This window comes from Paramisgurnus dabryanus, chromosome 9, assembly GCF_030506205.2.
Source record: "Paramisgurnus dabryanus chromosome 9, PD_genome_1.1, whole genome shotgun sequence".
Taxonomy (NCBI): domain Eukaryota; kingdom Metazoa; phylum Chordata; class Actinopteri; order Cypriniformes; family Cobitidae; genus Paramisgurnus; species Paramisgurnus dabryanus.
In genome coordinates this window covers 15,797,988-15,825,065 of record NC_133345.1, presented here as the reverse complement: position 1 = coordinate 15,825,065, position 27,078 = coordinate 15,797,988, and the positions used below count along the sequence as shown (strand labels likewise).

The following is a 27,078-nucleotide window of genomic DNA, read 5'->3' as shown; positions in this document are numbered from 1 at the left end:
GTATTAGTATGGTGTTCCTAATAATCCTTTAGGTGAGTGTATAAACCTTCTAACATCCATCGCCATGATTTTTTAAATTACTTATTGTGAGAAGAAAAAAAACAGCGTTATTTTGTAATAGTTTTTATAGCCATTTAGAAAATATCACAAGAGTTTTGCGCCACTCTATAATGGAAACCAGGCCAATATGTTCCTAAAAAAAACATTGTGAGCCAATGTGAACAGCTGGTTACTGGTTTGATGTTGGTTTTAGAGGCTAATGGCCAGCTATTACTGAATATTCCAGCAGGGAAATATATTCAGCATTGACTTTTTTGTCTGTTTTTTGCCTCTGGGCCTTGATGAAGGTGAAGGCAAGTGGACCCAAGAGACTCAGGCCTCTTTCTGAACTCCACTGGCAGATACCTCATAACGGCCTCACCGGACCCACTGTTTCTGAGTATAGAGTGACAGTCACTTAGAGCAGCTCTCTCTTGTCAGACTTCAAGGTCGATATGGCCCAATAAGGCCTTGCTTTTTTGTTGTGCCTCCAGAGGAAACTTTTGCAACTACAAATATTTGAAGTATGGCTTATTTAAAATCTGCGAGCATACACTCTTTCAGACATTTTTGAAAATGCTTTAAAATGACTTTGTGTTGGGATCTCCCTTGAGGTGAGCTGGACCTACCGCCTACTGACTGCTTTTTTGGACTGATAACATGTGCTTTAAGCAGAACTCCAGCAAACACTTATTTAATGCAAATTTTGCAGCTTGTTTTTAATAGGGTGAGCAATCATGCTTAACCAACAGGTCAGTTGTGGTTTTGTAGTGGTCATAAGCACTATCTGGAAAAAGATTAGTCTTTGAAAGGTTGTTTGAATTGCAATTATTGTCCGTCATTTCATGTATTGATTGAAATTGAATGAGGTCTATGGTCAGTACTACAGAGAGAGGTGGTGTTGTAACCCAAATAAAATGAGGTGTAGGAAAAACACACTTGGAGAAAACTAGTTGCATTTTGCTAGTCGTAGTAATTTAATATAAAGTCAGTGTTAAATGTTAGCTTTTTGCAACAAAAACTGTTGGAATGTAGTGCTCCATGATTGTTTTCTCTGACCCTTAGAGCCCTATTTTAAAGATCTAAAGCACAGGGAGCAGGTGCACTTAGGGCGTGTCCGAAACCACTTTTGCTAGTTTTAATGACAGACAAAATTGTCGACATGCTAGGCGCATGGTCCAAAAGAGCATGTTTGTTTGCTGCTGCACATCACCTGTGTGTGTAATTAGGAAAGTATTTGTGCACTGTACACCCACCTAGGAGGTGCATATAACTAACACGCCCATTGGCACAATCGTTTTTAGTTGCCTCAAAATAGCAATGTGTCAACAACGCACATTGACGAATTGATGGGTGAAATTCAGTGTTTACCCTGCTGGAAAAAACAGCACCAGCATACCAGCACCAAAACACAACATATGCTGGTCTTGCTGGTATGCTGGTGAACAACAGCTAAACCAGCACCAAACCAGCATAGACCAGCATAATTCCCATGCTGGTGCATGCTGGTTTAATGCTGTTTTTTCAGCATGGTAAACAACTTGGCACTGATGTAAAAATTATACCTGTGTCTGGCTACAACCACTTGCCTCGTAAGATAGGAAGTTAAACAGACTATTTCTGTTTCTGTACCTTTAATGAATTTGATGTAATGCAATGTTTTTACATGGTTTTTTATTTAAAAACACATTATTTTCCACATACTGTACATTATTGTTGCTCTTCTTTGCCTTGCCTTTCTAAAAAGCGTCGATTTGTAAGCTCATCGCTCTGAAAAGCGATTGACCAGCTATCCAGTTTGTTGTGATTTGCAAGTGTGTGACGGAAATGTGACGCTCCTTACTATATTTGGAAGATCAGCTCCCAAAGCAATACTTGCAGAAGATAATATTGTCTTTATTACCTTATCAATACCAGCTGAATCTGATCCAGTAAATGCAGATGACCAAGTTGATCGATCAACTTTGCCAGCACGGCTTGAGCAGAATGTAACAGATTGGTAAGATAAGTATGATAAAACCATGTCTGCATTTGTGATCATAGAAACGACAAACAACAAGTGCTACTCTACATTGCACAAAACTTGCATTACAATCATGGTTTAGTCAGTAGTAAATTATTTAAATATGAAAACCTATGCGACTTACAGGTTGCGAGTCAGAAGCGGCAGAATTATGATAATGACCGTCATGTCCATGTGACAGAGTCTACAAGAGTCATTGTAGACTTTGGGATTTGTTTATCAGGGTGGGTCAGGTAGTTTAGTGGGGTATACAGTTCAACAATATAAACCTTATTTTCAGTTGTGGTAAGTAGTTCTCAACCAATCATATTTTCTGATTCAGCCCTTGGACAGGAACGTGTTACTGTGAAAGTGTGAGATAAATGACTTCTATTACTCGTGTGAAGCCCCAACTAATTTTAAAGAAATTACTATTTTACCACCTTAAATACTTGCTTTTAAAGCACGAATGACCGGCTGGGTTTGATGACAGACATTGATTGTTTGCAATCAGTCAACCAAATGGTAAAGGTCAGGGCAGTTAAGATCAAAGGTCAGGCTAATGCTTTTCAGAACTGAAGGTACTAAAGCATTCTTGTAAAGTGTCAAACGTCACTTTTTCATTGTGTGGTATAACGTGACTCAATACTATGCGGCTGGGATCAACTCGCTTTACTTTGGCTCGGTTTGCTTTTTCCATTGAGTTTACTGCCATAGCTCAACATGGGAGCAACAAGCATATTGATAGAATGCTGTTCTTGATTCTCTGCATGTGAATGTTTTACACAGCCAAAAAAGGGGTTTAGGAACTTGTACAACAAAGCAAAGATGACGACATCTATGATGCACGACAGTAGGCTAATATTCAGGAATGACGCTGATAGTGACAATTTTCTCTAACCAATCAGTGATCTGCCATTTACACGTCACTTTTAGTATCAGTACGGCTTGCTTGGAACCTCTACCGAGGTGATACTACGTATTGGGTACTTGGTACTATACACAGTGAAAAACACGTCAAAAAAGTGCCAATAGAATTATTTGTAACCCAACATTGGAGCATTTTTAACCCAGCATGTGTTTTTCAAAAAGAACCTAGCCATTTTAAGAGTGTATGCGTGCAGGTGTGTAGTGTTTCTTTATAAATTAAAATCGCCAACTAATGGACTGGCACACATAATACAGAACTTTAATCATTTTTGCAGATCTGTGCAAACAAAGTAATATCGATGCTTCGTTATGCAGCATAAGTCTAAATAGCTTCATTTATTATTATAGGATATTATTGACTTGCCTCCAGTGTAGACTCCGTGTTATCTTTATCGTATTTATATTTGCCAAGCAGCTACAACTCAGGATTTTCCACTGTACTGTTATATAGATATATAGATTGCAGATGATATGTGCTCACACTGACAATCGGGGCAAATTGCATTTATTATCATGGACATATAACCTGTGATATTGAATGTGATATGGCCCAGCTTGTAAGTGTACTACGGCTTTGTGCAGTAAATGGTGCTCCATTTAAAAACAGGTAATGGCGATTTACTATTAATCAAGAATCCAACTTCACTGATGAGATGCACATGACTATCGCATGCAATTTATCCTGCAGCCCTAGCTCACAGGTGTATTTACAATAGCTAAATCATTTTTATATTGCATTTCTGCTTTAAGTTTTGTTTAACCTAAAGGAATAGCTCATTCTCTTAAAATTTACTTTCCCTTATGCCAGTGGTTCTCAACTCCAGTCCTCGGGACCCACTACTCTGCACATTTTGGATGTCTCTCATATCTGACACACTCAGTTCAATTCATGGAATCTATCCTAACGAGCTGATGATCTGAATCAGGTGTGTTAAATAAGGGAGACATGCACAATATGCAGAGCAGTGGGTCCCGAGGACTGTAGTTGAGAACCACTGCCTTATGCCATTCAAGATGTATGTGAATTCCTATCTTTTTGCGTTTTGGCTGTTGCTCCTCTCTCCCGTTCTGTTTATTTTGTTTGTTTGTTTTTAGAAAATAGTTTTGGAGCATTTGAAGATTGAGGAAGTTTATAGGTTGAATAACCTTTCAAACTATTGTATTTACCATGTGCATTTTAGTTTCACCTGTTGGCCGTTTGTTCCTAATTTTGAACGTCTGTTGCTGGAACAAACTTTCCTTGTGCCCTCCTCTGGATTACCACTTCTGCGAGGCTGCTATTAGTGTGGATTTCTCCCGCATGGCACTAAAGTATACTGTTTGCCAACTGCTGAAACTGAAACATGATACCTATGCATGATACCGATGATACTTATGCTAACTGTGATGATGTTGAAATACTCTGGCGTAAGGGCTACTTACAGTCCTCCTCACGGTGCCGTGTTATATGTTTTTATCTGATGCTGTTTCTATTCTGCATTTATTCGCAAACACCAAAGGCTGGTGTATAAACCTGTTGGAAATAGCCATTACAACTTGGCTGTGCTAACATACAAAGAGCATTCACGGGAGGTTTTGAAGTGTTTTAATGCTTGTTTGTCAACAATAAAGTGGTAGTTTTATCTGACATGATTATAAAAGAAAAACTGGCACACACATTCGGACAGTCTTCTTTTTAATGATCTTACTCCTGCTGATCTTACTACTTTTTCTAAGATGCTTGTTGACAACGTTTTAACTAAATTAACAAATTGTTGAATCACAAAACTGTCTCTAATGTTACTGCTTCTGATCATCTCTGTAATAAGTTATGTAAGTTTTGTAGATTTTTGTACTTACACTTCATTATCTTCTACTGCTGTTTATATTCCTTCTTATTTTGGTACCAAGTTGTCTAAATTCTGTCTAATCGACTCATATTCTCTTTTAGCAGAGGTCTCAAAAATAAAAAAGCACCCACTTCTTTACTACATCCCATTCCATTTGATCTGTTTCAGTCACGTTTTGCTTCTTTGTGTGCATTTTTCTGAGTATTATAAACAACTATCTGTGTACTGGGGTTGTATCAACAGCTTTTAAAACCGCTGCAATTATCCCTGTGCCTAAAAAGTAAAATATTGAGAACTTCACTAATTTCTGTCCCATATCTAATCTCACTTTTCTTGCTAAACGTATGGAGCGAGTGGTTGCTTCTCAGTTAATTTCTCATTTAACTGAAAACAATCTCTTACCTCTGGAATCAGGCTTTCGTAAATGACAGAGTACAAAAACAGCTCTGGTTAGGGTCACCAATGTATTGTTAATCGCCTCAGATTCAGGCTGTCTTTCAGTTTTGATCCTACTTGATCTCAGTGCTCAATTTTGATTACTCATCTTTAAACTGTTTTTGGGGTTGTACCTTTTTGATTGAAAGCAGTATGTGCAATGGGTGCATTTAGATCTGAGGTTAATGTTGTGCAGTCTGGCATCCCCCAGGGGTCAATTTTGGGCCCTCTTCTTTTTAATATTTATGTTTCTCTTCTTGGCCAGCTTTTGAGATCACTTGTTTTAAAATTGATACCCAGTTCTACATTCATTTTAGAACTAATGAAATTTTGCTTGTTAATTTTCTTTCTAAGTGTATTTTTAAGATGAAAGAATGGATGACAGATATTTTCTTTGTCTTACCAGTAAAAAGACTGAGATTATGCTTGATGGTTCCCCCACAAACTACGCAAAGCAGAGCCGGTCACTCTAACTCTTGGTGGTTCAAATGTGTAGTTTCAAACAAAATTGAGGAATCTAGGAGTAATTTTTGTGTCCAATCTAAAGTTTGAGCCTCATGTTCTGAATACTGTTAAAATTTTATTCTTCCATCTTAGAAATATTGCCGGATTGCGTCCAAAGCTGTTGTTTACTATTGCTGAGAGATTGTCACTTTTGTGTTTTCCAGTATTGATTCCTGTAATGTCTTGTTAGCTGGTGTGTCAAAAGCTACCTTAAACAAAATGCAGGTTTTGCTAAATTTGGTTGCCAGAATACTTACTAGAACTACTATACGAGACCATATTACTCCCGTTTTAAAGTCTTTGCACTGGCTTCCCATTAGTTTTAGGGTGGACTTCAAAATTTTGATGCTTACTTACAAGGCTTTGCATGTGTTGGCACCTCAGTATTTGACAGAGATTTAATTCCATATACTCCAAAATGTGATTTTCGTTCTTCGGAAACTGGTCTTTAAAACTGTTCCCTCAACACGTTTAAGATTAATTTGACACTGGGCTTTTCTTCATTAGCTCCAAACTTTGGAATTCTTTATCGATTGAGATTAAGCAATCTAAATCTTTTGGTATTTTTAAATCTCAGATTAAAACTATTTTTTTAGGTTACCTTTTAATTGATTTATTGTTTTTAAAGTGTATTGTGTCTCTTTAATTTTAATATTTCTGTGTGCTCTATCTTTGTTGTTTTAATTGTTTCTTTACAGTGCTTTGAGATGTATATTTAAAGGGGCTATAGAAAATAAAGGTTATTATCATTGTTAATATTACTATTATTTACGTACATAAGTTACATATTGTAACAAAAATGTTCAGTTGTGTTCAGTGAAAGAAACTAAGCTATATACTAAACATCCTTTATGTTTTTAGTGAACTACCGTAAATCCTCTAATATAGGCCCGGGCCTTTATTTTACTTAAGCACATCGCGACCCAGGCCTTTATTGGAAGGAGGCCAGAATTAGAGACAGGCCTTTATTTCTATTTGAGCAAAACGGACTACCAGTAGAATGAATAAAAACGAGATTTTGTGTCAATTTGAACCTATTAAATACTAGGTTCATTTATGGAAAATGTACAGTTACCATATAACATTATGGTATGCATACAGAACATTTACAAAAAATAACGGTAATTCAGGCTACTGGCAAAAACATAGCAAACATAACGGTGGTGCATTTTAAACATTTAACCATACACTGTGATAATTAGGCTACCGGTATTCATAACAAAAGGCAACTTGCTGGTTTAGACACCTTACCACTCCAAAGTTTAACCATCCTCAGATCGTTCAATTATAGTCCTATGTCATGTTGTTGTGTGTCCGGTTTCGTTTGGTTTGAAGTAAAAAAAATCCTCCAATTCTGTTTAATCCTCCTCCTCCTCCTCAGTTTCCTCCTCTTCCTCTTTGGCTCCGCAGCTGCCATGGTAAACAATAGGCTTGTTTGAGATGCAGCTTGCCTCGCCTGAAATATAGGCGAGAGTAGCCGGCTGCAGTGAGGGGAGGAGTAAAAAAAGTGGAGGCAAGCCGGACGCTTCATGAATCTCGCAGTGTTGTTGACTGCAAACGTCACCAATGGAAGAGATCGCGTTCGCGTATTTTATCGCGGATTAAATAGATGCAACTGAAAAACCAACAAATGCATTTACATTAAGATGTTTATAAGGAGAATCAACAAAGCTGAACTGTTCATTATTGGAAAAGGCTTCTTAGTAAATGTTAGGATGTAATCTAAGTCTAGACGTAATACAAATTCGTTTCTGTGTGAAATATAAACAGCACACTGTACAAATAATACAACACCAATATAAAAGTTTAAAGGAATTTATTAATAATATAAATGTCATAAGTCAAGAACAAGTTGAATAAATATAAAAACTACTGCAGGAAGTGGAGTTTTTAGAATTAAAAAGTCATCAGCTGACATTCCCGGGCAAATCAGCATTAAGCTATGTCGTCAGCAAGTCTTTTCCCATCGTGCTTTTCGTCAACGCAGTCGGTGGAGAGCAACTGCGCTCGGCTGTAGAATCCGACGAGCCCGCCTCTCCATCGCGAGAGTTATTTTGTACACGTCAGCGTGACATCAGAGCAAGTCGGACGTAAGTCGGACACTTTTCTAACCGGAATGCATCTTGCGCTGATCACCGGTGATCGATTCTGCGCAGAATTTGCTCATCTCAAACAAGCCTAATGTTGACTGAAGTCTCACGTGCGAGTCAAACCTCAAACGCGAAGTGATTGATTTATTGACATGACCAGGCTACCGTAGCGATGGCTTGGATTCGTGAGCAAACATTGCCCCCCTGTGGTATTTACATGTATGACAAGCATAATGTTGTGGCCTGCCCAGAAAAATGTTACTTCTAATAATAGCCCCGGCCACTATTAGAGACCGGCCTTTATTTACCTCCGCCGACAACAAGACCGGCCAATGTTAGAGACCCGGCCGCTAATGGAATACAGGCCAATATTAGAGGATTTACGGTCTTCCTTTAAGTGTTATTTAATATAACGCAACTGCTTTTGCTCTGATGCCAGCTTTGTTATTCTTTTGTAATGAAATATTGCATATATTGCTTTTTTAAATCAATACCAAATACAAAAAAGAACATTAAATGAGATAAAGACCTTTCTTTTGCAAAGTATTTAATTAACTGGATAAATCAGTGATTTTCTCAGTTGCACATTACACTTCTCTGTCTAAAAATGTAAGCTTTATTAAAATGCTTTATTAAAGAAATGTTAGCAGGTTTGAACATGTGACTTCTTTCACTGAAATCCTTTCTTGACTTCTGTTTATTTGTTCTTGGTTTAAACAGAAGTTTTAGCTTGGTTGTTGTTAGTAACAACCACTAATCAGACCTTACACACCACTGTCTCATATGAAAACACTATTGTGTGTCTGGAATCTCCCATGGTTACTTGGTTTTGCAAAGATTTGCATTTTGTGTTCATCTTTAACCTCTTAAGACCCGAGGTTTGGTTCGTCTTTTTATTCAGATTTCTTCCAGCTATTTTGAAGTTGGGAAGAACCAATAAAAATAATAACCAAATATTTTTCTTTGAACATAAAGCAGTGCAATTATCCACATTTGTGTACAACAGGTTTCAGTTACACAGAATTGTTATGCTGCAACAACCAAAAAATGTGATGTCCACGTATGTGACATCCTGGTCTTAGGAAATAAAAGTCATAGGTTATGAAAAGTTAACCATGGGGACCAGTCTACCAATAAAGTCATTTTATATTTTGCTCTTGATGCTTTCTACTTCAGGGCACCTTCAATGTTTCACTTTCTATTAAGCATATTGACCTTCTTGTCAAATCAAATCCATCATCTCCCTTGTTGTTTGGTGAAGGTTGAGCTCAAGTGATCATAATCTGTCACTATTACTAAGTTGTGACATTTATGTCACTGCCTATTTTTATCCATCATGTTTTTTATTTAAATTCCCCTAAATAATGACCTAATTACACAACGCAACACTTCACAAAACAACACAAGACATGAACATGACATATGGAGCATAAAAGTCAGGACTAGGGCTGTCAAAAGATTAATCGCGATTAATCGCATCCAACATAAAAGTTTGTGTTTACATAGCATATGTGTGTGTACTGTGTATAAATATTATGTATATATAAATACACACACATTCATGTATATATTTAAGAAATATTTGCATTTAAATACTGTATATACATTTCTATAATTTATATTATATATAAATATAAATATTTTATATATAAATATAACAATTTTTTCTTAAATATATACATGATTGGGTGTGTTTTTATATATAAATAATAATTATACACAGTACACACACATATGTTATGTAAACACAAACTTTTATTTTGGATGCGATTAATCGCGATTAATCTTTTGACAGCCCTAGTCAGGACCCAATCGGATGGCAAAAATCATCAAGTACAATAGAGGAATCAAGACTCCATTAACTATCACAAAATACAGGGCAATGATGGACCCACAGCACCAAGAAACTCTAAAGACATGTGTGCACAACAAAAATCAAAGGTCAAGACCCAGGGCACAATTTGAGTGAATGAGTCAACAATTACAAGCATTTTTTGTAAAGAAATATGCAATATTAGTTAATGCCATTGAAGGTAAATGAGCATAAAGTTATTGTTATTGTTGACAACACTTCACACCACAGACTTGTTTCATTGCCTCTAGGTTTCTGCTCTTCTTCGTCCTCTTCCTACTTATCTGTCACCTCTCTTGCGCACTCTTCCTCCTCATCTTCCACCTTTAGCACACTTTCTCCTCACCAATCACTTCCCACACACTACTCATCATCTACCAAATTTTTGTCCACTAGGCATTTGGGTCAAAGAATGAAGTTTAGTGTTTTAGCAATAAAGAGAAACTTTATGTTTGATTTGAAGAGACACAATCTTTCACTGAACTTTTGATTATTTGCTCCAAAGAAACTGGAGAAACACATTTGTAATGATATGTTTTTATATCTGTGTGCTCTGCAGATCATTGACGAGGAAGACACACAGTTTATGACCAACTGTCCTCCAGCAGTGACAGAAAGCACGCCGCGCAGAAGGACCAGAATACAGGTGTTCTGGACAGCGCCCCCCTCAGGCAGTGGCTGTGTACTTCTGAAGTGAGTTATTTCATCATTTTAGGGGATCCAACAATCTAGTGGTGATTCTAAAGGGCTTTGTTTGAGCCTTCCAAACGCTCTCGGACCAGTTCAGTGTGTATATGTGAACAAACCAAGTGATCTCAGACCCACCTAAAAGGACCCAAAAGCGAACCTTACACAGACCTCACCCGCAGGTGGTCATTCAGCTAGTTTCTTTTCTGGTTCACTTTGAGTGAACACGGTTTGGTTCTTTTAAAACACCCCTAGTGTTTGACAAACTGCTTTTCTTTAAAATAATTTACAATATAGAATTTAAATATAGACCTTTTGTGTTCAGATTTGGAACTAATTCTCAACACATTTAGGGGTGGTTTCCCAAACAGGGCTTAAACCAAGTCCCAGACTAACTTAAATGTTAGTGTTGTCTTGATCGAAAACAACTTGCTCTGACATATCTTAAAATATATCAGTGCTAGTGCTTTATCAGCAAAGTTGAAAATATTTGTAGAGGTTTTTGTACTTCAGTATCTTTCAGTATCTACAGCTGTTTATATTCCTTCTTATTTTGGTACTAAGTTGTCTAAATTCTGTACAATTGACTCATATTCTCTGACATATCTTAAAAATATATCAGTGCAAGTGTTGTGTCTCAAAATGCACACCAGTAGTGTTTGTTCATAAGTTATGTTTTTTTTAATCACTTAAATATCCTAATTTAACTAAGTCATAGCACAGTCCTGTCTTAAGATAATCCCTGTCCGGAATACCACCCCTTAGTGTGTAAATTACAAAAAAAAATGTTATATATTGAGATGTAAATATCAAAGTAATATGTTGATGATGCACCCATTCCATCATTCCATACATACATCCATTCTCTGCACCAGTTCCAGACAAAAAACACTAAATGCAAATAATAAAATTCCCACATATGTATGCATCTTGATGGACTTTCCATGTTTGTTACTGTTGATGTCAAGGGCTCTGCATCCAATTAAAATCTACAGTATTTTGGCACAAAGCCATATTTCACTAGGCAAAAGCTAGACAAATTAGACAACTGCAAACATGGACAGCTGACATGCCCTCAAATATACAAACAACACTTTGCAAGTTAAAAGAGGTTGGACTATATTAAATATGGCTTCACTTACAATGAGGAGATACGTAGAAACATCTTTTTTAAATAGAAATTTCTAGAGTTTGTCTAGAAATTTCGAAGTGTTACAACAAACCCTCTGTCTGTTACAGTTAACCCCACATCTGGAGTATGTTTGCACATTCTGTCACGTTCTGTGTAAATGTATGAGAACAGTATAGGTCCCAACAACAAACTTCAAGTGTTAATTTATAGCAGAGATATGTGTTATGTGTAAAAACATGAATAATCAAACCCAAATATTTTTTTAATGATTGAGCCAAAACCAAAAAGTGTTACGCTGTGCCCTGCTCTCCCCTACTGATTAGCTTTCTTACTTTCTTGGGTCATGAACTCTAAAACATGTTTCTGAGACATTAACAAACTGTAACATACATGTGCCATTCATTGTTAGTAATCACTTTTATAGAATGGTACACAAAGATATTCCTAAAATCCTAACAGATATCACTTAAATAGGCTTGCTGAAATATCACTAGGGTCTTTAAAAAGCTAAAAAACAAGTGGTCAAGGTCAAATCCTTTGTTTAGTCAATCAGAAGTCTTTAATGTGTTTTCCACCTGTCAATCAAATGTGGCAATTAAGGTTAAACTTGAGTTTGTTATGTGAGAATGGTGTTTTGCTATTGTTGCTTTTTACTATGGTAATATTTATCTACTCAAGGTAAGGTCAATTCACTCTCCTGGTTTGCTGACATCAAATTGTTTATTATGTTTATTTTTCCTCACCTATGACATTGGACAGAGTTCAAATGTAGCAGCTCAGCAGTTTTTGTATTGCAAATTTAACATACTGATGACCTGTGTGTATTTGTTGATTTAAAAAAAGTAAAAAGTGAACATAAGGCCAGAAATAATCCCTAAAATTAAGATAACGTAATACATAACATTATTGTAACAGAGAAAATCGTTAAATAGACATGACAAAAACTTGCTTTAGATATCAATATAGAAGAACATGATTTTTTTTTCTCAGTGGACTGAGCAGTCCAAGCATCTGTCGTTTGAAACGTGTGTGACTTTATCACGCTGCATCAAGCATTAAGGTCCTCAGAAGGAAATTAATAACCACAAGGACTGTTTAAAGTGCTTTATGAGTGCAGTGAAAACATTCCCAGGTTGGTATCACACTATCTGGATGAACTTCCACCCATTGGTTTTGGTAACATGGTTTTGGCCTTGGTGCTACAGTATTCAGTAAAGTAGAACAGCTGAGCTGGGAGTGCTTGAGAGAGGCCCTGGAGGTTCAGGCAGGTTTGAGTAAGAACTTGAGAGTGGCTACAGTGGTTTTTAATCGCCGGGTGATGGCTATTGAGAAGCTTTGAGGATTGCTGGATCGTGCACATGAGGCTGGTTCAGGAGAGAGAGAGTTGCAGGATTCAGTAGCATGGGGGGAGGCTCCAAAGCACACTCCCACAGTTTTCAACCTGGAGCATTGTCATGAGGAAAAGGATACAAAAGCACCATAAGCCCCCAAATGTAACTGGGAAGGCTTTTACTAATATGTTTACAGATATCAGATGACATTTAATAAATTCAGATGTGACCAGAGATAGGAAAGTAAACACATTCTTTACTCAAGGAGAAGTACAGGTACTCTGGTTTAAAAATAATCTGGTAAAAGTTAAAGTAGTGACTATGCTTGTTTACTTAAAGTAATAGTCAATTTTCTTAAAAGAAAAATCCAGATTATTTACTCAACACCATGTCATCCAAAATGTTGATGTCTTTCTTTGTTCAGTCCAGAAGAAATTATGTTTTTTGAGGAAAACTTTGCAGGATTTTTCTCATTTTAATGGACATTAACTCTTTCACCACCAGCGTTTTTTTTTTAAAGTTGCCAGCCAGCGCCAGCGTTTTTCATGATTTTCACCAAAGTTTAATGCCTTCCAGAAAATGTTCTTCTTTAAATATATAAACATACAATATACCAAATGAAAGAACAGACCCTCTGCTTTCAAAAAAAAAAAAAAAAAAAACGTTTCATTCTACCTTCAGTGGTTCTTTTGTAATCAGCTTTTGAATATGGGTAGGTTTCTGCAAAAACACACCACATTTTGAGCAAAAAGCAGAGATAATTCCATTTTTGTGACAGACTTTTCATAGACATCCCATTCAGAGCGATCTTTAAAACAGACACGGACATGCATCCGCTTGCCATAGGGCAATACTTCCGGGTTTAAAAAGTTGGGGAATAATAATAGCTGTATTGCGGAAAGACGGAAAATCTCGTCATTGGCAGGGAAGCGTTTTCTCTTGATTGACAAGATATCTCGTCAATGGCGGCGAAAGAGTTAATGGACACCACCACTTAACACTTAACTCAACACTTAAAGCTAGCATAGGTAATCCTGTTCAGATACATTTTTTATTATACTGGGTGAAATGGTCCTTCTATCCTGAGAGTAGTCAATACATTATGTGTTCAGAAAACGGAATGAAAACAATCAGACCTCTGTAGCAGCTGCAGGACAGTAAAAACTCCGACCAATCACTGCCATTCGGTGCGTGTGTAAAGAACCAATCAGATGCCTTCATGTCTCGTGGCCCAGCCCCACTGCGCGCGCTGCCCTGCGTGCACTAATCACGTCATCGTCACCCTGAACACTACACCGAGTAAGCAGGAGTTTGCGGCACCGGCACAATGGAAGATAAAAAGCAGCCAAAACTACCACTGCCAGCTTTGCTGGTAACTGCTCGCCCTAATAAAAAACCTAGAAAAAGAAAATCTGAGGCAGAAAAGGCTGCAACTAAACAGGTACTGGATAAAGCCAGAGGACAAACTCGCGTAAACATCGGTGGAGCATTTGAACGGTGGAGACAACTGAGGGAGCTGAAGGGCCTGAAAAGCGATGCCGAGGTTGCGGTCTTTCTGCTGAACAGGTAATAATTTGTTTTGCTTCGGGGGATTTGTTATTTCCATGATAAATGTTACGTTAGGCAACGTAGCTATTTTTGTAGCTAGTATTAGCCCAATGCTAACATTAGATTCTCTGTCGGTGTAAATCAGTTGAGTTACAGGTGAATGAGACATGAAGTCGTTTGGTTGATGCCTATAATGTGTTGAAATACTCGGTTTTCCTGTGACCTGCAGCTGACTCCGACTGTGGATGCGCGTTCATGTTTGTGGGGGCGTAGCTTTGGACGGAGTGCTAACGAGAGGGGGTGTAGCTTAGAAGAGGTGCCATTTTCTAATTTTGCTAGCTCTCAAACATTACCTATCCGAGCTTTAACAGTTTTTTTCAACGGAGTTTCAAAGGACTATAAACGATCCCAAACGAGGCATAAGGGTCTTATCTAGCGAAACGATTGTCATTTTTGACAATAAAAATAACATATGTACACTTTTAACCACAACTTTTCATCTAGGTCCGGTCCAGCGCGACCTAACGTAAATGCGTAGTGACGTAGGGAGGTAATGTGTTACTTATATAAAACGCACATTTGCGGACCTTTGTAAACAGCAAACTGACACAAAGACATTAATTAGTATCATTCCACATACAACAACATCGTAACGGTCCTCTTTATCCACACTTGTAAACACTGAGGCGGAGTTTCGCGTTCGTCCTTTGTGACCTCTTGACATCATGACGTATTGCGTGAGGTCACGCTGACGCTTTCATGACGGGATCTAGACGAGAAGTTGTGGTTTAAAAGTGTATATTTGTTATTTTTCTTGTCAAAAATGACAATCGTTTCGCTAGATTCGCTAGATTCGCTAGACCCTTATGCCTCATTTGGGATCATTTATAGTCCTTTGAAAGTCTGTTGAAAAAAACTGTTGAGTGTTGAGTCAAGTGGTGGTGTCCATTAAAGTCCATTAAAATTAGAAAAATCCTGCAATGTTTTCCTCAAAAAACATAATTTCTTCTGGACTGAACAAAGAAAGACATCAACATTTTGGATGACGTGGTGGTGAGTAAATTATTTGGATTTTTCTTTTAAGAAAATTGAATATTCCTTTAAGTTAAAGGGCCCTATCTTGCACCCAGCGCAATTGACTTTGTCAGTGACGCATGTATCATTCGTATTTTGCAACGGCGCACAGCAGGTTTTTCCCTCCACAGACGCACGTCGACAAACTAGGGAATGAACTTGCGCTTCCTGGGCGGTTCAGCGCAAAAAAAGAGGCGTGTTCCGGCGCAAACCATCCCTGGTGCTATTTTGCAGTTTCAAAAAACAATTGCGCCACTGACCAGAAAAAAAAAGTTTAAAGTCAGTGGCGCGTTGCGCGTTGTTCATTATGCTATTTTGAGGGCGCATTCTTGACCATAATGTATAGCGTGCACAACGCGCATACACTTTGCATCTAATCTACACAGATGCAACAGTTATTTTTGCAAATCATAAATTGTTACACTAAAAAATATTAATACACGAGATAAGGGGAATCATAGTGGTGAGCATTGTGGTGATAGTTTTTATTTATTGTGTGGCTGCGTTAAAAAATTCTCATGCAAATAACGATTAAAATATTTTCATAAGTTTGTTGTGTGGCTGTATTACGTTTATTTTATGTAAATAGTAATTTAAATGTTTTCATAAGAAACCTTAATGATTTGTTACTCTACTTTGGGGTTGGACCTTGCGTTTCTTGGGTCCGATTTCAAAGCCCCCAAACCCTTTCAGCGGTGAGGGTGGACGCAGCGATGTCCTCTGCTAGCGTCAGGTCCTGAGGCAGATCCACCTCCCGTTACACGGCGTGCCCGATTTGTGCTGGCAAGCGTGGGATTCCCCCGTACAAGGACGTCGGTCTCCTCGGCTGTGAACCGCTCCTGGCGTGCGCCTGGTAAATCCGTCATAATAATAGCAACCCGCCATGGAACTTGCGCCCTTGCGTTTAAAGGGAATGTTGGCTAGCGTTCTGATTGGTTTATTTGACGTTACGCCCAAATCATAAATGCTGGGTCTTGTTTGTTTTCTGAGAATCTACTGAACCTACAGTACTGGTAACTTGTTTGCCACGTAGCAATAAAAAATATACTAAAACCCTTGATTATTCTGGTTAGTCACATTGTACTGCTATTATTTTGAACAAGACTGTACATTTTTTTACTTAAGTAACGAGCCTGGTTTGAACATGTAAAAAGTAAAAAGTACAGATATTTGTGAGAAAATGTAAGGAGTAAAATTTAAAGGTGGTCAGAAAAATAAATAGTGAAGTAAAGTATTGATACTAGAAAAATCTACTTAAGTACAGTAACAAGGATTTCTCAGGGTGTGAGACAGGGCAAAATCCAAAACTTGAACGATAACAAGGCCCACATGAGATCCACACCCACAGATAACTGCAGAAAAATCCACAGATTTCCACATATTTTAGCTCCTGTCATTGACAAGTATACACATAAAATCTATGTGTATGTCTAAGCAGCTGTGAAGGTTTATAATGAGAAAGAGCACAAACTATTTCATATGAGATTTCTGAAATAAAACTTATCTCAGAGGAGACCTTACTTGTCTCTGCAGCACTTGATCTTTTTAAATTCATTCCCAAGCCAAATGCTTTTGTATGTTTTACTTAAAGTTATAATAATTTTTTATAATAAAGTCAGTTCAAATTGTTTATATAGTACTTAAGGAGAAGAAAAAAAACTAAAGGTAATGGAAATATTATTAACTATGTACATTCTCAGAATAAAGGGTACAAGAATGTACAAAAGTTCTCACTGGGGTTGTACCCTTTCAAAAAAGTACACTTTTGTACCTAAAATGTGCATATTGGTACATCAAAGGTAAATATCTGTGCCAAAATGGTACATATTAGGACCTTTCTAAATGGTACCATCCCAGAGACAATGTTTGTACCTGGGTCATTCTATAGAAATGTCAACTTTTGGTATGGCAAAATGTACTTTTTTTCTAACATTTAAAGGTGCTCTAAGCAAATCTGTGTGACGTCACTTCTTGTTGACGTTCGAAGTGTTGTCAAACAAAACGGAGCGTAGCTCACTTCTCCCCCTCCCTCTCCCCTCTCTCTCACTCTCCCCCTTACCCCTCCTTCTTCCTTAGGTGCTTCCTCACTCAAACTTACCCCCAAACCCCACCCCCAAATCCTTCTTGTCGTTTATTGGCTAGAACACTATGTTTCGTGGTTGTAGGCTGCGCCACCTTGTTTTTGTTGCAGTTTGTGGAGCCTGGGCTGTCTACAGAGACCGCATGTTTTTTTACAGTGTGTTCAGGGGACAGGCACCTAGCAGATAGTGAGGAGATGTTTGCTGTATATAACAAAAAAATGTTTTATGGTCTAAACGCGTGAGTTCGCTTAGAGTGCCTTTAAACTTCATTTCATAAAGTTAATTTGCGCAGATGGAGAAACAGGTGAGTCGAGGAGAGCCATACAATCTGACTTGATCTCTGTGAGGCTGAGCCACAAGTGCACCTCCAAGACCACAAGGCTAGCCAAAGCATGGCCGTCAGCTTGGGTGGTGATCTTCGTGGTCCACAGATCCTGGTCCGTGGCGCTGTGCAGGTGTTAAAAAGATGTAGGATCCAGGCTGGACTCGTCCATATTTCAAATGAGCTTAGCTTGGTAAACCTGCAGCACTGCCTTTGTGTGCAGGGCTATGACTTTGATGCCAAAGAGGAAAGAAAATACGGCACAGTTTTGATGGGTGTTTCAGCTGTGGTCTCTAAGCACTGGCTGATGAAGGGCAGAAGTGAGCAGCTACCGACTCTTCGAGGGGTGGGAGCCTCACGTAGCCATGTTCATCTATGCCGGCGACCACTGACAGGACCTGGGTGACAGAGCTGTGAGCACGAGTGGGGTGCAGAGCATGTCAAAAACCTTCCTTGGTGAACGTCCGGAAAAAACGTGGCTAGTCTCTGACAATGGCATGCAGCTTCCCGGCTAGAGAAACTACTTGTTCAGCCGGCTGTCTTCTGGGTTCAGAAACCACATTGGTGATGACACTGATGAGCTCTGAGTAAGGGTGTCGGACATCACCGGATTCTGCTGGGGCGTCTTTGTCCGAAGCAGCCCAATCCTCATCTCCAGTTGCAGAAGACATCAATTCGTCTGAGCCGCCAAACGAGATGATACCACTGGTGCATGTTGGGAGGCACTGGTCTTGGCTTTTAAAATTGGTTTACCACAAAGAGGAGAAAGTCCGCAATGGCTGGGCCTGCATGATTTCATCATCAGATCACCGTGCAGGTTCACAGCTCTGCTGTTTCCTCCATCTCAGCATGAGAGGGACCGGTGGGGGAGCATGGGAAGTGGTGCCGCAGAAGGTGGTGGTTTGGGCACGCAGCACAGCGAGAGGAAGGCGTTCGTTGTGGGCACAGCGGGAATCTGCCAATAGACCAATAGTTACCAATAGACTTTGGAGTAAAGAGAAGTTTCCCCCATAGCGTCATCTATTGACACAATATGAAGTGAACTATTTTGAAAGGGAACATGTTTTTGACTTCAATAAAGCACTTTTCTCTGTACATGACCGTGGGGATGAACACATCTTTGGTGTTTGGATTTATAGAAAATTATTAAAAAAACAAATAATGCCACATTGATGGCTCAAGAATGTGTAATTGTTCAAATAACATTGTTACATTTTAAAATATGAAATATTTTATCCCTAAAATGTTTTCATGTGTACTATTTCTGTAAACGCTGGGGACAGAAAAATGTTTTCATGGAATAGACTTAATTGTATTATTGTAAATTTAAACCATATATATATATTATATTATATTATATTATATTATATTATATATTAATTTATTGATACATGCCATATGCCCATGCAGCCAGTTGTTATCGTAGAAAAAATACAGTAATCAACAAGAGGCAACTGCAATTTACAAAAAGTTCTGTATACACATAAAGATGACTACAAACGCAACTTAGAAATTAAAGACATGATACACTCTAATGTGTTTTGTAATCAGTCTAAGACTTTGTGGGAAGATCATCTCTTGTGGACGCCAATGGCAGAATACAGGTATGTAGGCACTAGGCAGAAGGAAGAGATAGCTGTAGCCTGCCATGCCCTTGTTTTTCCAATGGAAAGTCTTCTCAAACTATGTTGTTCACCTCATAACTTCATCAGTCTTGCTGTCTGTAATAGAGGTGTGCTCACAGGAGACTCCACTCAAGCTCAATTTTTTACCTCTGGAAAAATAAAGACTGTGTGTTTCACTGGTCAGCAAATAAACAATGAAGAGCAGAAACAGAAAGTGTAATACAAAAAAATGTTAGACATGGAGGATCAAACCAGCATGAGCGAGGAGGAGATGTGCTTGAGGCGGACAGGACACATGCATAAAATATGGATTGTGGGTAATGAGTGGAGATCTGCTGTGAGGGTGTCGAAGTGAAGTCTTGAAGGGATGCTGGCAGCAAAAACATTCTGTCAAATCAAAACTTTCTGCTTCTACTGTTTACTGCAAACAGTTTTCCAAGCAATAGCAAACGAGTGAAATACTAGCACAACTTGCAAATTCTAAAGAGCAAGGACCTTTCTGTGAAGTGTCAAATTGCTTATTCTAAACCTAACCTTCAGCTGATCCGAAAAAGAAACAAACGAGGCTGCAAAACAACCGACATGCTTAGATAACACGGATATCTAAAATAATTAAACCTATATTTTGTGTTCAAATATTGTTGCTCTGATATAAAAACACAGAGGACATGAAGGCAAATTACACACAAAAAAGATTGTAGTTTTAATTTCATATCAAACTGAAATGCATGTCCTTGTTTGGATGTCACCAAAGCACCAAAAGGGCAGGGGCAAAAATGTCATTTAAATGTTGGGGGGGGGGGGGCATTAAACATAACATTTTTCAAGAACAATTTTTGAAGGGGACACCAGTAATACAGGCAAAATTGTACTTGCAAGGAAATGTGTACAGATAGAAAACGTTTCTTTTTCTCTATGAACGAACGCAAATTTAATTTTAATACACATGAATGCAGAGTTGGAAAGATAATAAAATATTATACTTAAGTAAAAGTAAAGTTACTTGTCTAAAAATCTACTCAAATAAAAGTAAGTCATTTTAATTTTACTCAGAGTAAAAGTTACTTTTTTACAGCGGGGAGAGGTTTCTAGTATTGTTCAAAAAGCACAAGGGAATATAAATCTCAAACTAGTTGTTTTTTATTGTAGGAACATCTTAACAATTAAAGTGCAATAACAAAAAGTTTATAAAACAAAAAGCTTTTTTATAACTAAGAAGGTTATAAAACCCCCGGGATTTCCGCCTATGCAAAAGGGGTAGCCAATGGTAGCCACAAATGTTTCAAGATGGGTGTAGTAGGGTCTGATGCCCACTTCCATTTTAACTCTGTACATGTGCTTACAAGAAAAGATCCATGCTGTGTGATGTACACAACCAATATAAAAGTACACAACTAACATCCAGTTCAACAGCAAAGTAATTACAGTGCAATTATGCTACAAGTTTTGAGGTTTCAAAGTTCACTGTCTAACTTGCATAATGTCTGGTGACAATACAACACTGACCTTATGGAGGGTTGTACTCTGGGTAGATGTGGGCTCTTGAATATGTATTTTAGCCTTGAGCACTGGCCTGAGAAGATCACACACGCACACACGCACGCACACACACACACGCACGCACGCACGCACACACACACACACACACACACACACAGATGTGATTAGCATCAACTGTGTAAAAGCAGGAAAGTGAGTCTGCCCTTAATAACATCTCATTGATAGAATTTAAATTGGATGTTAAATAACCATTACCGCAGCTGATTGCCTGGCCAGCCCTGGAAAGTAAGGAGGCTTTCTGTCAAAGCCGCTCTCCTTCAGATATGTGAAATTGGGGTGAGATTGAATTAGAGCATGGACAATTAGAGGGGCATCGTCAGTACCTTTACATGAATAGGGTGGGGGTGAGGGTCTGCGTATTAGGGTTTTTGTGTGTCTTGGTTTCATTGGTTTTGACACATCAAGATCCCTCAATGGTTCTGATGGTGAATCGTGTTTGAGTCAGTGATGTAAGGTTTCATCTGAACATCTCTCAAAAGTGTTCAAAATGCTGCCTTCTTAAAATTCTGAGATGGGACGTACTGTAAGTCATTTCCTGTGATATCCCACAATCTGTAGGGTTAAGCAGCTGGTGGAAAAAAATTAAATGCTGCCAGATGGTGCAGTTGAAATCATGTGAAGTTTTGAGTTAATTCGCACCTAGAAATAATAAGTCTGTTTACTCACCGAATGACTGACAAGCAGATTGTACTTGAAATTAATTTGGCTGTTTATGTTTGCATGGCGACTAGTTTAACTTTACACAACTGTAAATGAAAAGTTATGAAAGAAGTGTGGGTGCGTGCGTATGTGTGTGTGTGTGTGTGTGTGTGTACACACATCATTTATCTCAAAATGATGGGAAAAATAATCAAAGAATACCACTTAGGGGTCTCTTTCTTTTTTATTTCTCTTTTCATAATCTATTTTCTTTAAAAACACAATATTTGACACATTGTATAATTGGACCATTTTCAATCTTCTCTCTTGTCTTTTCAATTACACAGGCACTTTAAATATCTAAACAAACTCAGTGATAACCTCTTAAAATCAATCTAGAGGGAGAAACTTAAGGGACTGAACTAAAGAATCGGTGCATGAATGTGAACAAAAAAATATTTTTTAACAACCAAATCCACCACTTCAAACCAAACCAAGTAATCTGATTATTTATGCATTTGCCAACAGACAATAATACAGACAACAGCAGTTTAACATCATAATCAATATTGTATAGCTGTTGAAGTTTAGATATGAGTTAGTCTTTCTTTTCTTGGTTTTATATATCAGTCAGCATTTTTGATTTCTCTCAGTATAATAACCCTTCAAGTGTGGTTGACTAAAAATGGCTGGTTTATAAATATTCCTTGTCATTTGGATGTGAACCACATGGACTGGCTCCAGCCCTTTTAATACCATAATGCCAAGCCTGTTCTTTAGATGAGAGCTCTGTGTTCCTCTCTGTATAAGGATGAAGGGTTTTTTGTGTACTCTAAGATTTTTCCAGGCTGTTTAAAGACCTCCATGGTTGCCACAAGTATTTCAGATGGCACTGTGTAAACAGGCTGCACCAACTCCTTAAGCTATGTTTGCGGTCACTTATCCGTTTTTAATTACAACTGCTTGACCAAAGTCTCTCTCGCTTATGGTTTCTGTGAACCGACTTTTTCTTCAGTGTCTATTTCAATCCAAAGCAACAGACTGTTAAAAATTGATTTGACCGGCGTGATTTTGGGTTTGTGCTGGTTTTATGTTTCCCAGCAAAACTCAGCTGGTATTGCTGGTTGTCCACCAATGATTGTTGTATTGAGTTTGGTCCAGAGTTCTAAACACAACATTCACTGTTCGTCAGCAATTGACCCATTGTAAGACCCATACAGGTCAGTAGGATGGATTAATCAATGTTAACCTCCTAAGACGTGGGGTCTCATTTATAAAACGTGCGTTGGATCCTTATTTAAAGGGGCCATGGCATGAAAATGAGACTTTTTCCATGTTTAAGTGCTATAATTGGGTCCCCAGTGCTTCTTTCAACCTACGAAATGTGAAAAAGATCAACCCAGTAACTTAGTCTTAGTAAACCATTCTCTACAAGCACATACAAAAATAGGTCGTTGAAATTTGGCACTCTTTATGATGTCATAAGGAGCTCTTATTAGAATAATACTGCCCCCTTAATCTGCACTATCCAACCACAGCACTGCCATTTAGTGTAGAGAAAAAGAAAAAATTATTGACAGCACAATTGAGTCTCAATTGCAACAAAATGGCACATTTTTGCACACACCAACAAAGTGTCAATTTTAACATGTTATAATAAATTATCTATATGGTATTTTGAGCTAAAACTTCACATATGTGCTCTGGGGACACCAAATATTTATTTGACATCTTAAAAAAGTCTTGTGCCATGGCCCCTTTAAAGTCTACGTACGCACAAAAGCCAAAAATGGCATAAGCTAAAAAATATTAAGACTTATAAAACAAAGCAATGTCCCCTTTATAAATCACAGATCCCCTGCAAATGTGCGTACATGAATCATCCTCAGATCCCACCCTTCAAGCCCATTCTCCAGTCAGGTTTGTTTTTTTATAGATAACAACCTTTCCAGACCCGTTTTGTGCGTACACTTTATAAATGATGTCCCTGGTGTGTCCACCTATGTGGACATCACATTTGTTGTTGTTTGCACCATACTACTTAATTCTGTATAACTGAAAACTATTATACACAAACGTGGACAATTACACTGCTTCATGTTCTTAGAAAATATTTGGTTGGTTCTTCTTAACCTCAAATTGCTGGAAGAAATCTAAGGGTGTTTTCACATATACACTGTTTAGGTCGGCCCAAATGACGTGTCGCTCCGAGTACGGTGCGTTTGGGTCAGTGTGAACACAACAGTCGCACTCGGGTGCGCACTAAACGACCGCTCCGAGACCGCTCTAAACAGGTGGTCTCGGAGCGGCTGTTGCCGAACTCTGGGGTGACCCACCTGTGGTGTGAACACTGCTGGACCTCGGGCCGAACCAAATACAGGAAGTTCTCCACATGTTTGAGCAACTGGGCTTTCGTTGTGACGTGAGCCGGGTGTTATATTGTGGGTTAACAACAAACAAGCCAATCCTGGTCCGTTGCATAGAGATTCGCTGTCTCCTTTACGTTTGAGCTGATGATTTTATAAATGCATAGCTGTCCTCCACACACAAATAGTGACATTACGGGCTTTTAGCAAACGGCTCCATGAGAAAGGCTTTAATAGAACAGCTACGCAATTTCGCGTTAAAGCAAAGAAACTTCACAAAGACGTGCATCGTTTATCTCCACATCTTGATAGCTGCGCTCTCTCTGTCAAGCTGGTTGTCGTGGAAACGTGGGGGTGGTCATGAGATGGTAAGAGCTGTCAGAGACCAATGACAGCGCTGACCGTTGTCACATGGTGTACGGTGCGGCATTTCGAGTAAAGTAAAAAATATATATATGTGAACACGGACCGCACTAACTGAAAAATGATACAATGTATTTTGGTGCGATCCGAGGCCGCACCACGGTGCGCACCAATATATGTGAAAACAACCTAAAATGCAAGCCAAACCAAAGCGCGGGTCTTAGGAGGTTAAGATAAAAATAATCCAGTTAGGTAGTGAATAAAATAATTTATTTAGAAATATAACTAGAATATAGATTTTTTTCTGTGTGTGTTTTATGATGCATATCCTCAGTTAAAGCAGAACATAAATATATGTCTCACATCTGGTTCCTGTGAAATCCAGTAGCGCAGTTCGCTTTAATGATGTGCAGCCATTCATCTGGCACATGCCTCTTTTCTGAGATTATAATCACTCTACAGGGGTTCATGATTGCTGCCTGTTCAAAGAGCTGATTTCTGACAATAGCCCATTTCACTGCATCCTTCTCTTCTCCTTGCAGGGCGAGTATTGTTCAGAGAAAGATCATCTCATTTCAGGATGAAGGTTTCCTCACCAAGCGGATGTGTGAGAAAGGTGAGTTTTTAATACTTCCAACTACATGTTCTTGCACATTGCAAGCTCTTCTTCAATCTCTTTTTGTCTTTTGCTTATTATCTCTGTTCCTAACCTTGGTCGCTTCAAAAGCCACCTTGATGTACAGTACGATGGTTCTTGGAAGTGGTTCCCTGGTGAACTAGCAATACCAACAGTAGCCAATAGTACCAATAGTGTAAAGATGGTTGGTTGGTTGGCTAGCATGCTAGCACAGTTGTTACTTAATATAGTTGACCAAGGTTTTTTGTTTGTTTAAATTGTAATTTATTGGCCAGTGTTCAAACTCAGGTATGTAAACTACTTTTGGTCTTTACAGCAACAGTTTGAATTTTAATTTAATCTTAAATTGACTTGTTGCAGTGTACAGTATGTGTGTGTAGATTGTGTTGCATATAATTTAGTCATACTTTGACTTCCAGAGCCGCTCTATGGAGAAAGTACAGATAAACCTCTGCTGGACTGCTGTGCCTGTGGAACTGCCAAATACAGAGTCACCTTCTACGGGAACTGGTCAGAAAAACTGCACCCCAAAGAATACCCAAGTAAGACACCTTGGTTTCTCTTATCCCAGTTTAATCTGCAGCCATTTGAAGTCAACACTGTGGCTCTGTGATGCTTTCAAAACATTTGTGTAAAACGTTTGACACATTTAGGATGTGTCATCTCAAGCGGGAGAAAAGCCTGTTTATTGTGCAATAATAGACAGGGCAGTAGTAGTGTTCGGGAAGCCTGTATAAAAAAATGTAGTGCCCTTCTTTATATTTCAGGTTAGATATTTGCATAACTCAGCACATAAACTGTAATATATCAAATCGTGGTTTGTTGAGGCAAAGTGTTAATTTAGTTATATTTAGTGATTTACATCAATTAAGCACCATGGAATGCTTGATTGAACTGACTGATTTACCAGTGGCAACGTTATAATTACTGACTGACCAATCAGTGCCGACATTATAATGACTGAGCAACTAGTGGCGACATTATAATGACTGAGCAACCAGTGGGGATATTATAATGACTGATCGACCAATGGCAACATTATAACGACTGACTGACCAGTGACTGACCAGTGGCGACATTATAATGACTGACTTAGACTTAGTGACAATATTATTACAACAGACTGAACAGTGGCGAAATTATAACAACTCACTGACCAGTGGCAACATTATAATGACTGATTGACCAGTGGCAAAGTTATAATGACTGACTGATCAGTGTCAACATTATAACGACTGACTGACCAGTGACTGACCACCAGTGGCAATGTTATTACAACTGACTGAACAGTGGCGACATTATAACAACTCACTGACCAGTGGCAACATTATAATGACTGATTGACCAGTGACAAACTTATAATGACTAACTGATCAGTGGCACATTATAAAGACTGACTGAGCGACCAGTGGCAATGTTATAACAACTGATTGACCAGTGGTGATGTTATTACTAATGACTGAACAGTGGCGACATTATTATGAATGACTGACCAGTGGCAACATTATAACAACTGACTGACCAGTGGCAACGTTATAACAACTGACTGACCAGTGGCAATGTTATAACAACTGACTGACCAGTGGCAACATTATTACGACTGACTGACTGACCAGTGGCAATGTTATAATGACTGACAGACCAGTGGCAAATGTTATAACAACTGACTGACCAGTGGCGACGTTATTATGAATGACTGACCAGTGGCAACATTATAACAACTGACTGACCAGTGGCAACGTTATAACAACTGACTGACCAGTGGCAATGTTATAACAACTGACTGACCAGTGGCGATGTTATTATGACTGACTGACCAGTGGCAAATGTTATAACAACTGACTGACCAGTGGCGATGTTATTATGAATGACTGACCAGTGGCAACATTCTAACAACTGACTGACCAGTGGCGATGTTATTATGACTGACTGACTGACCAGTGGCAACGTTATAATGACTGACTGACCAGTGGCAAATGTTATAACAACTGACTGACCAGTGGCGATGTTATTATGAATGACTGACCAGTGG

The 27,078-nt window shown here is 38.5% G+C and overlaps 1 protein-coding gene across 2 annotated transcripts in view; it reads left to right on the top strand.

Moving 5' to 3' along the window:
* spon1a (spondin 1a) overlaps nucleotides 1-27,078 on the top strand; it is a 208,559-nt gene that overhangs the window by 20,931 nt on the left and 160,550 nt on the right. For both annotated transcript variants that reach the window (XM_065270017.2, XM_065270016.2), the window contains exons 3-5: nucleotides 10,241-10,374; nucleotides 24,952-25,025; nucleotides 25,466-25,588. In XM_065270017.2, the coding sequence (XP_065126089.2) occupies nucleotides 10,241-10,374; nucleotides 24,952-25,025; nucleotides 25,466-25,588 (331 nt within the window). The remainder of the gene's footprint in view (nucleotides 1-10,240; nucleotides 10,375-24,951; nucleotides 25,026-25,465; nucleotides 25,589-27,078) is intronic.